Source organism: Corythoichthys intestinalis, chromosome 9 (assembly GCF_030265065.1).
Source record: "Corythoichthys intestinalis isolate RoL2023-P3 chromosome 9, ASM3026506v1, whole genome shotgun sequence".
NCBI lineage: Eukaryota > Metazoa > Chordata > Actinopteri > Syngnathiformes > Syngnathidae > Corythoichthys > Corythoichthys intestinalis.
In genome coordinates, this window is record NC_080403.1 from 56,104,218 (window position 1) to 56,116,760 (window position 12,543).

Below are 12,543 nucleotides of genomic sequence, written 5' to 3' on the forward strand. Positions count from 1 at the left end.
CTTGTCCATTAAAAAAAATGATTTATTGGTTGAAAAAAAGAAAATGCCATATACATAAACAATATATAAATAATTTAATAAATACACATTTTCAAACTCTTATCCCTTAACGCAATAAAAGACTCATTTTTCAGCAGCGAATCAATTCATACCACTAAAAAACAAGGTGTCATTACAAGCTCACTAAATGCTTTTTTTATGGAGTTGAACTTCAGATTTCATGCATTTTAAACGAAGCAGAAAAAATATGGATGGGTTTTAATGTTCAGGCTTCAACATCTTAACTGGTTCAATGATTTATTATTTTTCTAAGCGGTACCCGCCTCTGGTTCATGTCATGCAGAACTAAATATGTTCAACCAAACTGGATTGGGCGTCTATCGCCGTCAATGATAACAAGTGAGTTAACTTATTTGGCCAAAAATAAACTGGTTCGGCCCCACAGTCTCATAATGAACACACATTTTCGATGCCACTGCAGTTAAACATTTGTTCAGTATACATCTTAGTGATTGGACGATTCACTTCAAGTGCCTGTTGTGCCCTAAAATAATAATTAAAAAAAACAAAAAACATACAATTTTTTATTAGGCCATAGACTTCATAATTATATTGACAGCTTAGATTTGACGTTCACTGCACCACACCTTCAAGTAGGGGGCCATCCCACAATCTGCTTCGGTCATTCCAAGTCGGCCGCACCGACACATGCAGCGATCCAACGCCGGATCTAGGTTGAAAAAGTACGAAAGCTGTACCGCATACAAACAGTAAGGATTTTCTCAGGAGTGATTTGTTCGAGGACTCAAGGTAATTATTGTATTTTTTGTTTTTTCACAAAAATTTTCAACGTAAAAAGCTCTTTGTTGTAAGGCTGCCGCCACATTGTCGGACAGACTAGCATCATTCTTTGACATATTTACGTAAAATAAATGCTAACTGCACGTTTTTTTTGCTTTTACTCAAGAATCCAGACCGTTTTAAAAAGCTCTGTTTACATAAGGCGGCCGCTAAATTTGCTTACTGACTAGCACCATAGTCGGCAATATTTACATAAAATAAATGCTAACTGCACGTTTTTTTGCTTTTAACCAAGAATCCAGACTGTTTTACGGCCATATCTATAAAGAATTCAGGGATTTAGGCATTTATTTAGAAGAATTTCAACTGGAAAAACTGTTTACATATGGAGGCCGTCACACTGACTAACAGACTAGCATTGAACTTCAACATATTTACGTAAATAAATGCTAACTGCGCTGTTTTTTTGTCTTTAACAAAGAATCGAGACTGTTTTACATCCATATCTACAAAGAATTCAGGGATTTAAGCATTTTTTCCAAAAGAATTTTCAACAAAAAAAAAGCTCAGTTTACATAAGGCGGCCTCTACATTTACTTACTGACTAGCATCATACTTCGACATATTTCCATAAAATAAATGCTAATTGCACAGATTTTTTTTGCCATTAACCATGAATTGAGACTGTTTTACGTCCATATCTATAAAGAATTAAGGGATTTAAGTATTAATTGCCAAATATTTCAACACAAAAAGCTCTTTGTGGTGATAAGGCGGCGCCACAGTGACTCAAACACTTGCAGCACATTCGATATATTTACGTAAAATAAATGCTAACTGCACGTTTTTTGTTGCTTTTTTTTTTGCCTCTAACCAAGAATCGAGACTGTTTTACGTCCATGTCTATCAAGAATTCAGGGATTTAAGCATTTATTCACAAGAATTTTCACAGGAAAAGCTCAGTTTACATAAGGCAGCCGCCACATTGACCAAGAGACTAGCATCGTACTTCGACATATTTCCATAAAATAAATGCTAATTGCACAGATTTTTTTGCCATTAACCATGAATTGAGACTGTTTTACGTCCATATCTATAAAGAATTAAGGGATTTAAGCATTAATTGCCAAATATTTCAACACAAAAAGCTCTTTGTGGTGATAAGGCGGCGCCACAGTGACTCAAACACTTGCAGCACATTCGATATATTTACGTAAAATAAATGCTAACTGCACGTTTTTTGTTGCTTTTTTTTTGCCTCTAACCAAGAATCGAGACTGTTTTACGTCCATGTCTATCAAGAATTCAGGGATTTAAGCATTTATTCACAAGAATTTTCACAGGAAAAGCTCAGTTCACATAAGGCAGCCGCCACATTGACTAACAGACTAGCATTGTACTTCGACATATTTCTTATTGGCGCAGAGGTTACCGAACTTGCCTGCCGACTAGAATCGTCGCGGCGTGCGGGTTCGCGTCCCAGCCTAGTCAGAGGTGGGAGCGGAACGCGGGGCGGCACAGAACAGACTCGGGTTACAAATATCTATATAGAATTCTGGGATTTAAGCATTTATTCACAAGAACTTTCACTGGAAAAGCTCTGTTCACATATGGCGGCCGTCACATTGACTAACAGACTAGCATCGTACTTCGACATATTTACGTAAAATAAATGCTAACTGCACTGTTTTTTGTCTTTAACAAAGACTCGAGACTGTTTTACGTCCATATCTACAAAGAATTCAGGGATTTAAGCATTTTTTCCACAAGAATTTTCAACAAAAAAAAAGCTCCGTTTACATAAGGTGGCCTCTACATTTGCTTACTGACTAGCATCATACTTTGACATATTTACATAAAATAAATACTAAGTGCACAGATTTTTTGCCATTAACCATGAATTGAGACTGTTTTACAACCATATCTATAAAGAACTCAGGCATTTAAGCATTTATTGCCAAATATTTCAACATAAAAAGCTCTTTGTGGTGATAAGGCGGTGCCACAGTGACTTAAACACTTTCAGCACAATCGACATGTTTACGCAAAATAAATGCTAACTGCATGTTTTTTTTTTTGCTTTTAACCAAGAATCGAGACTGTTCATCTATCTATCAAGAATTTTGGGTTTTAAGCATTTATTCTAGGGCTGCAGCTATCGAATATTTTAGTAATCGAGTAATCGACTGAAGATTCTATCGATTAATCGAGTAATCGGATAAAACAAATATATTTTTAGGTGAAGAGCAATTATAAATATACATGAGAAACAAGACATTTAATCTAATCTTGAACCATTTTCAGTCAATCAATGTCTTTATTTTCGATGTATATTGTAGCTAGAATTAAAAAAAAAAGACTAATTCACTGCTTTCACTCAAAAAGCTTTTAGATCTTATTTAAAAAAAAATATATATATATATATATATATACATATATATATATATATTACCTAAAAATGCCGTTACGCTTGATAACACACATCACTTAAAAGTTAGGATTTTTTCCCACGTGTTTCAATTGAATTTCTCTTTGTGTCAAGCCATTTTTAAGTTCTAGTTAAGTTTTAAGTTAGTCTAAACTGTAATTCCTGATAAGATTTTGAGTTTTTGCAGTGTTCAAAATAAATGTATGATACAGGCTGTATTGGAGCACATTAGGGACCAGTGCTACTTGGTGTTTTATCCAGCAATGACTACTGAGCTAAAATTGATAGTTAGCATGATTAAGTTTTTATTTTACACCCTCATCACTCCACAATGCTATGTTATGTTAAAGCCTGTATGTAAGACACGTTAGCCACGCAACGACAGTGGTCATAATTAATTGAAACCTAGTCCTCCGCAGGGCTAACTTTACGTGAGCTAGTAGCGACAGTAACGTTAATCTTATATATTAGCGCTTAGCGCTCTTTATTAGCGCTTAGCGCTGTACTGCTTTAAGATGGCGGCTGTTTGATAACGCTGCCCAGACACGGCCGAGTCTGTCATTGCGCATCTAGTTCAACATACATGTGATCTTTATGAGACGCATCAGACGCTAGGTGTTACCAACTTAGCATCGTGCGGGCTAGTATTTGGCAACGTCGGCGTCGTTTGTGGCGGCTGTCAGCTGCAGTGTTTTTTTTTTCCCTTCTTCCTCTCCGCACGTGACAGCGCGTTGTCCCGCATTAAAAGTAGTCCGAGCAAAACGTGATGCTTAGAGCTGTCAAAATAAACGATTACTCGAGGTGAATAAAATTACTCGGATCAGTTTTTAAACTCGAGTTACTCGAGTTGCTCGAGTACTCGTTTCAGCTCTAATTTATTCACAAGAATTTTCACCGGAAAAGCTGTTTACATATGGCGGCCGCCTCATTGAGTAACAGACTAGCATCGTACTTCGACATGTTTACGCAAAATAAATGCTAACTGCATGTTTTTTTTTGCTTTTAACCAAGAATCGAGACTGTTTTACGTCCATATCTATCAAGAATTTGGGGTTTTAAGCATTTATTCACAAGAATTTTCACCGGAAAAGCTGTTTACATATGGCGGCCGCCTCATTGAGTAACAGACTAGCATCGTACTTCGACATATTTCCGTAAAATACATGCTAACTGCACTTTTTTTTTTTTTTTGCTTTTAACCAAGAATCGAGACTGTTTTACGTCCATATCTATAAAGAATTCAGGAATTTAAGCATTTATTCACAAGAATTTTCACCGAAAAAGCTCTGTTTACATAGGGCGGCAGCCGCATTGACTAACAGACTAGCATCGTACTTCGACCTATTTATGTAAAATAAATGCAAAATGCATTTTTTTTTTTTTTTTTGGCTTTAAACCAAGAATCGAGACTGTTTTACGTCCATATCTGGAAAGAATTCAGGGATTTACCCTAATTTTCGCACTATAAGGCGCACCTGACTATAAGCCTCAGCTCACCAAATTTGGCCTTGAAAGATGGAAAAGCGCTATATAAGTATAACACCAACACCAACGAAAACGGCATTTGTTCATAGATAAGCCGAACTGGACTATAAGCCGCAGCTGTCCTTACTGTATCATGGGATATTTACACCAAAAAATATTAACCGGTACAACCTTATTTGACAGCGGCATCATACAACCGACTGTCATAAGACCAAATGAACCATCATTAACTTTGAACCAATTAGTGCACAGCTTTATTGCTTCAAGAAGCTTCATTTGGCCATCACTGCTCCCTTGGGGGAGACAGTCAACCTCTGCTGCCACTTGCTGTTGACTGTTGTCATCCAACATGCCTCTTAGCATGCATTGCAGCGCTACAGATGTAAATAACAATCAAAAATCATGTTCTGTGCTAAATATTTCTTCAGTTACTGTTCCAATTGTTTCACCAATTGCTAGTTATGGTATTTGCTAACACTTTATTTGACAGTGGTGCCATAAGACTGTCATTACACAATCATAATTATGACATGTCTCTGTCCTAAGCATTCATGAATGCTTATAACAGATGTCATTAAGTGTTATCCGGCAAATGATCTCACTTTTGAATGGATGCAAAAGATCCAAGATGTCCATCTTGGATCTTTTGATTGAGTTAGTGACATAATTTGCCAAATGACACTTAATGACATAAGCATTCAGTAATGTCCATGATAGTGTCATGTCATAATTTTGATGATCTTATGACAGTCTTATGACACCGCTGTCAAATAAAGTGTTACCTAAAAAAAAAATCAACAAATAAGCCGCATTGGACTATAAGCCACAGGTATCAAAATGAAGGAAAAAAAGTAGCGGCTTATAGTCCGAAAATTACGGTAAGCATTTATTCACAATAATTTTCACCGGAAAAGCTCTGTTTAGATAAGGCGGCAGCCACACTGACTAACAGACTAGCATTGTACTTCGACGTATTTACGTAAAATAAATGCTAACAGCAAGTGTTTTGCTTTTAACCAAGAATCGAGACTGTATTATGTCTACATCTATATATAATTCAAGGATTTAAGCATTTATTCATTAGAATTTTCACTGGAAAAGCTCTGTTTACATATGGCGGCCGCGACATTGCTTAATAGACTAGCATCGTACTTTGACATTTACATCAAATAAATGCTAACTGCACGTTTTTTATGCTTTTAATCAAGAATCGAAACTTTTTTACGTCCATATCTATAAAGAATTCAAGGATTTAAGCATTTATTCACAAGAATTTTCAACGTAAAAAGCTCTTCGTTTGTGATTCCACTCGGTCAGCTTTGACGGCCACGCCAACAATGCAGGCCCTGCACCCTGTGTCCTGTCAATATATTATGAAGTCTATGATTAGGCGTGATATATATAAAAGCATTCCAAATGTTGGAAACTAGCAAATGATCACCACGCCAGCTCTGCACAGGCACAAAGAAACATCCGTAAAAGTTGCCTCCCTATCAGATGCAAATTTATATAAAAATGATATCAATCTTTTGTGCTGTAAAAAGTTTCATTTGTGCCACTATCGTTTTTACGACATTTACAAATCAGTTAAAGGTCAATCTGAGGTCAACCAGGCCCCTCATTTTGATTAAACCGTCTTAAAATGGAATCGTTTAATTAATTGGCTGATTAATCGATTAGAAAAATAATGGTTAGTTGCAGCCCTAAACGTAGCACAAATTATTGACATCATTTTAATATACATTTGCATCTGATGGGGAGCCAACTTCACGGAGGTCACAAAGAAACCTTAGTTAATAACTTCACAAACAGCAGAATTTTAACTTCAAACAAAAGAAAGAGCACTAAAGGTGAGTACAACCTCGGTTTTGTCGGCTTCAGCTCTCCGTGTAGATGTTTTCAGCAGGTTGAAGAGAAGGCCAGGACGGCACGTGCCATCTCGGCAGAGTGCCCTCCATCAGCCTTTCCATCCAAAGTCCCAGGCGATCGAGTTTGTGGTGTACTTCTATGCTCGTGGCTCTATTCGAGCCCTTCTTGAATCTCGCGTCCTCCCTGGAATGGGAACGGGATCGAGAGTCTGAACTAGACCGAGACCTGGATCGGGACTTTCTCCTGCTCCCGGAAGAGAAGGACGCATCGCTAAGGTCGTCCCCTGTGAAGACGGGTCTGAAATGGCAAAAATATTTCTTGTAACCGTTTAAAGCCAAGACGTGGCCAGGGTAGTCCGAGGAGTCCTCGTCCTCGTCTGAATAATCCCCGCAGGGTGACGCGTCGGAGCACGAGCGCAGAAGTAGGGGCATCCAGTGGCGGTGTTTGTCAGCGTTAAGGAAGGAGAAGTGGATTGTATGAGTCCTACGGTGAGGAAAAACATCCAAACAATCAAATAAGCACATTTCAAACAAAATCAAACTAATTATCTCATTTCCTCCCAAAAACGTATAAATATGTTCTATTTTTAATTGTTTCAGTGTCCCAAAGACGTATTTATACGTATTTTACGTTTTTTTTTTTTCCCAAAAAAGTCATCTTTGGGTTGTGATTCAATTGAGCTCTAAAGCACAAATCTGAAAATCCATTTTAAAGCAATAAAACTGGCCACTGGAGGGCAGTAGCGCATTTGGTAAGACCCGCAACCCTATTCAACGGCAACGAGAGCCGCAAAGTCGGGGCGCCGGCAGAAGACGACTGAATGAATGCCAGGCGGCGGACACCAAGCAGAACAACCGGTAGGACGCCTGGGATGCTGGGCGCTGGACGACCGAGCAGAACGACCGGGACCACTAGATGCCGTTGAGCCCGTGCTGCTCGCGAGCAGAGCCCACAGAGACTCAAAAAACTTCATCTTTTTGAAACGGGCAACGATGATGGAAAAGTTTAACCGGCCGTCGCGGCTACAATAGCGTCATCTTTCAGTTAGTTATGCGTAAATAAATTGTTACTTTGCTATCAAAAGCCCTATTTGTCTTGTTGTTTCTGTTATATTGTAAAATGAAAACATTATTCAGATGTTTGGGATGGAACTAAAGCAAAAATAGCTGTGTTAAAGTTATGTTTGAAATGTATGCTTTCACAAAAAGCTCAATTTCTCCGTTTTTTCATCAGAAATAGGAAAATCGCTCAAACTAAGCTATTTTCTAATGTTGATTTCTCAAGATTTGGAAAAAGATATGAACTTTCTTTTTTTCTGCTGAAAGAAGAGAGTCTAATCTTTCTTTTGGTGGGTTCCATGTTTATATAGCAATAGAACAGAATTTTCTGTGGGCCTTGCAAGATCAGTCAAAATCCAGTAAAACGGCCAGGGGCGAAGGGCCTTGCTCCGGTGAAAATCGCTGGGAGTGAATGAGTTACAGTGCCCTCCATAATTATTGGCACCCCTGGTTAAGATGTGTTTTTTAGCTTCTAATATTTTTTTTTAATTCAAATAATATGGGACATTAATGGAAAAAAAAGAGAAAAATCCAACCTTCAATACAAGTGCATTTATTCAGTGGGGAAAAAATCCCACATAAAGAAATAATCATTTGACATCAAATAATGTGTGTCACAATGATTAGCACCCCTGGTGTTAATACTTTGTACAACCCCCTTTTGCCAACAAAACAAGGTCTGGGGACTGAGATGGCCATGGGAGGAGCTTGATTTTGTGTCTGGTGAACCATTTCTGTGTAGATTTGGTCTCATCTGACCAAAGCACACGGTCCCAGGCTTCACCTGGGTCAGATGAGACCAAGATTGAGCTTTTTGGCAACAAACACTCTAATTGGGTCTGGCGTGCCACGAAAGATGCGCATGCTGAAAAGCACCTCATACCCACTGTGAAGTATGGGGGTGAGTCAGTGATGCTGTGGGGCTGTTTCGCTTCCAAAGGCCCTGGGAACCTTGTTAGGGTGCATGGCATCATGAATGCTTTGAAATACCAGGACATTTTAAATCAACATCTGTTGCCCTCTGCCCGAAAGCTGAAGATGGGTCGTCACTGGGTCTTTCAGCAAGACAATGACCCTAAACATATGGCCAAATCTACGCAGAATGGTTCACCAGTCACAAAATCAAGCTCCTCCCATGGCCATCTCAGTCCCCGGACCTTATTTTGTTGGCAAAAGGGGGTTGTACAAAGTATTAACACCAGGGTTGCTAATAATTGTGAAACACATTATTTGATGTCAAATAATTTTTTCTTTATGTGGGATTTTTTTCCTCACTGAATAAATGCACTTGTAATGAAGGTTGGCCTTTTCTCTTTTTTTCCATTAAGGTCCCATATTATTTGAATAAAAAAAAAATAGAAGCTAAAACACACATCTTAACCAGGGGTGTCAATAATTATGGAGGGCACAGTATGTGCAATTATAGGAGTATTATTTTAAATCTGGCTGCTCCTTACTCAAGACAACAAGAAATACATTATTACACATTCATACTACCTATGAACATAGTGGTGCTATCGTTAGCTAATTATATTTACCTGCGAATAATATGTGGGGGGCCTGATAACCGAGGAGAAAGAGTGTAATCACCTGTAAGAGTGGATATGTTGACATTCTGTTCTATGCTACCTGATCGCTAATCCTGGAACCGACAATGTCTTGACTTGAGTGGGTCTAATTGCACCTAGTCATGTGTGAACCCACTCGGACATGTGATAGTCCTGCAGAAAAGTGGAAATATTGTGTTGGGGGTACCCCTGGTCCCTGGCACCGCCCACACCAATCACAGGGGGAACGAGCGCGGCTAACGCCTCCTCCCGCAGCTCCGGCAAAGAGGCCACCGTCATCACCCCGGGACCTCGGGCAGTTCCCCAGACCAGCCACGCCCCCATTAACCAGGTCTCAGGGAAGGGACGAGGGAACGTGCTACCGCCGGCCCACACCTGCCCTGACATTTGCCTGCCTACCCAGACCCCCAGCTACCGCCGCAACCCCCCCCCCCCCCGGTGATGCAGCACACCGGGGGACCTCCACGGCCCACTAGGGCGGGGCAGGAAAGGATCCCTACCTGAAGGGGGCGACACCCCGCCGAGGCCCAAGGAGGATGCCCAGGTAGAAAAGGGCAAGGAAGGCGGAAGCATGAGAACGATTTTGACAATTTTTTTGCTCATGTTAATTCCCAAATAAGTTATCAATAACAATTCACGCAAGCTTTGCAAACCAAAAATCCAAGACGGTAATAAAGTCCAGTTATTGTCATAAAGACATATCAAACTCAAGACCTGAAGGCCAAGTAATGATAGATGTATTCATTATTATTTGCCTGGTTTGTTTTTAAAAGTGCTTTATTGAGTTTTTTTTTATTTTTTTTTACTCGTGACTGCCACCTCCGGCCTAAAGCGTAACTGCAGCTCGTGCATGGCGCGCATGCTTGTACGAGCACGGACATAAAGGAATGTGTGTTTGTTGCGTGATTGCTTATGATTAGAAGCAAGTCTTAAGTGGGTTAGAAAAGTGTTTTTGCAAAGATCAGCCCTCACCTGGTCACAAAGTCACAACTACAAACCAAACCTGAAAACTTGGTGTAATGACTGACTCAGACCTAAGTTTGGACAGCCATCTAACGTTTGTCACTAAATCTGCTTACAACCACCTAAAAAATATAGCCACAGTTAAAGAGCATATGACACGAGAAAAAGTCTTAAATGGCATTATTATGTGAATTAGAATCATATTTTGAGACGATTCGACTATATACAACAATTTAGCAAAGCACAGATGACGAGAAATTAGTTTTTTAATCTGCCGGTTAGCCACGCCTACCATTATAGGGCTTTAGCGTCCCCAACAGGTGGATGACGTCAGCGGTAGACTGGGCTCATCGGTTTTACTATTCAGCCCATTGAGGGGGAATTATTCAGAACGAGGAAAACGCGACGAAGAGAGCCGCAAAATGTCATTGTTTCAGTCTCTCTACTCCAATATTTTTACAGGATATTCTTTTTATCCAAGTATTTTCCCCAATTGCTAAATAAATGGCATGGTCATGACAAATAACAGTCTTGTGCTGAATGGAATATGAAATAATAAAAATGCATTTATTCAGGACGACATGGCAAAATTACTCCATAACGGTCAAAACTGTCGACTTCACCTTTACTGTCGCACCTCCCGAACGATATTTTATGACACCTAAATCGGACATATGTCATTTCCCTTCCCCGGCTTCGGAGAATGTAAACAAACCAGAAGGCGTGACAGCTAGCCAACATGCTAACCCGAACCGAGTGATGTTTCAAAGTCTTCGAAGCGGTAAATCACACATAACTATCCTGGATTATTTGACATGACGACCCGGTTGTCGATTGTTTTTGCGGATCGGCAAACCGCCCGGCGGAGAGCAATTTACAGTTCGTTCCCCGGAGGAGGGTGGCTGGAGTTGTTGTGCAGCTAACGGGCTGCTGCTAATGAGCATTAGGAGAGCTTTTTACATGCCTATCAATGATCAAACGTAAGTAGTCCTTCATTTAAAGGAAGTTTGTAGTGTTTACTTTGTAATCGCTGTATTCGTATTTGACATAACACAAAACAAGATGTTTACTCACTTCCTCGTAAGTCCAATGGCACAGTAAATATCCACGGTGAATGGGAACCTTTTGAAACTCCAAAAAGGCGCATACGCCTCTCCCTCATACAGAATGATTTTTCTGAAGCCGTTTGGCTGGCGTGATGCGAAAAATAAACGTATTAATCCCCAAAATCAGCTGAATCCTTCGTCCTCATACACAACAGTACGGCTGTTTAGTGAAGAGGACGTCTTCTACCGTACACGTCACAGCGCCCTCCTCCTCAATGCGAGACCGAAGCCGGAAGTCACTCATTTTCATGCCGCGGGATTCAAAAAACTAAATAAAAATAGCGATCGCTTCCACACACATCCAAGCGGCCCATATCATTCAGGGGCATAAAATACCGCGTGTATTATGAAATAAACATGCTTTTTCGTGTCACAGGCACTTTAAGGGGCTTTAGTTCAAACAAGACACAGTAAAACCTATCCATGCGTTCATTTGTAGTAGACTGGACTATTGTTATCGTATATTAACAGGTCTTAACAATGACAAAAATCAGGAAGCTCCCAGAGTCTTTACAAATACAAGGAAACTGGATGATATTATTAAATAGTTAAACTGGCTTCCTATGAATTAAAGTCAGAACAGAAAAGTCCATTTAATGATGCCAAATTGTTGTTAACAATGTTCATAATTCCTGAAAAACTTACCCAGAGAAAGAAAAGACTTCTTTGGCAAACTTGCGCAGCAAGGCATTCTTCGAGGCGTTGGTTAGCACAAGTACAACGTTGATGTGGCCCGGCCGCAGCTTGACTAAGTTACTGGTGTATGTGACGTCTGTCAACTCTGTCACCTCCACAAAATCCTTCTTGGGGGGACGGCTGCAAGGACCAAAAGGAAAAAAAAAAACTTTAAGAAACTACACACACACATACAGTGGGGATAATAAGTATTTAGTCAACCACTAATTGGGCAAGTTCTCCCACTTGAAAATATTAGAGAGGCCTGTAATCGTCAACATGGGTAAACCTCAACCATGAGAGACAGAATGTGGTAAAAAAAAAAACAGAAAATCACATTGTTTGATTTTTAAAGAATTAATTTCCAAATCATGGTGGAAAATAAGTATTTGGTCAATACCAAAAGTTCATCTCAATACTTTGTTATGTACCCTTTGTTGGCAATAACAGAGGCCAAATGTTTTCTGTAACTCTTCACAAGCTTTTCACACACTGTTGCTGGTATTTTGGTCCATTCCTCCATGCAGATCTCCTCTAGAGCAGTGATGTTTTGGGGCTGTCTTTGGGCAACACGGACTTTCAACTCCCTC

At 39.7% G+C, this 12,543-nt stretch overlaps 1 protein-coding gene across 3 annotated transcripts in view; it reads right to left on the minus strand.

Annotated features, from left to right (window-relative positions):
- Positions 1–15: 15 nt before the first annotated feature.
- The window catches only part of LOC130921663 (dnaJ homolog subfamily C member 16-like), a 35,802-nt gene continuing 23,274 nt past the window's right edge, over positions 16–12,543 (minus strand). The window contains exons 14-16 of one of the 3 annotated variants that reach the window (XM_057845814.1): positions 11,924–12,094; positions 6,576–7,066; positions 16–6,074 (exon numbers count right to left, since the gene is read on the minus strand). In XM_057845814.1, coding sequence (XP_057701797.1) covers positions 6,592–7,066; positions 11,924–12,094 — 646 coding nt within the window. In that variant the 3' untranslated portion in view covers positions 16–6,074; positions 6,576–6,591. Of the gene's footprint in view, positions 7,067–11,923; positions 12,095–12,543 lie in introns of all 3 variants that reach the window. The other 2 variants (XM_057845815.1, XM_057845813.1) reach the window with 2 other exon arrangements.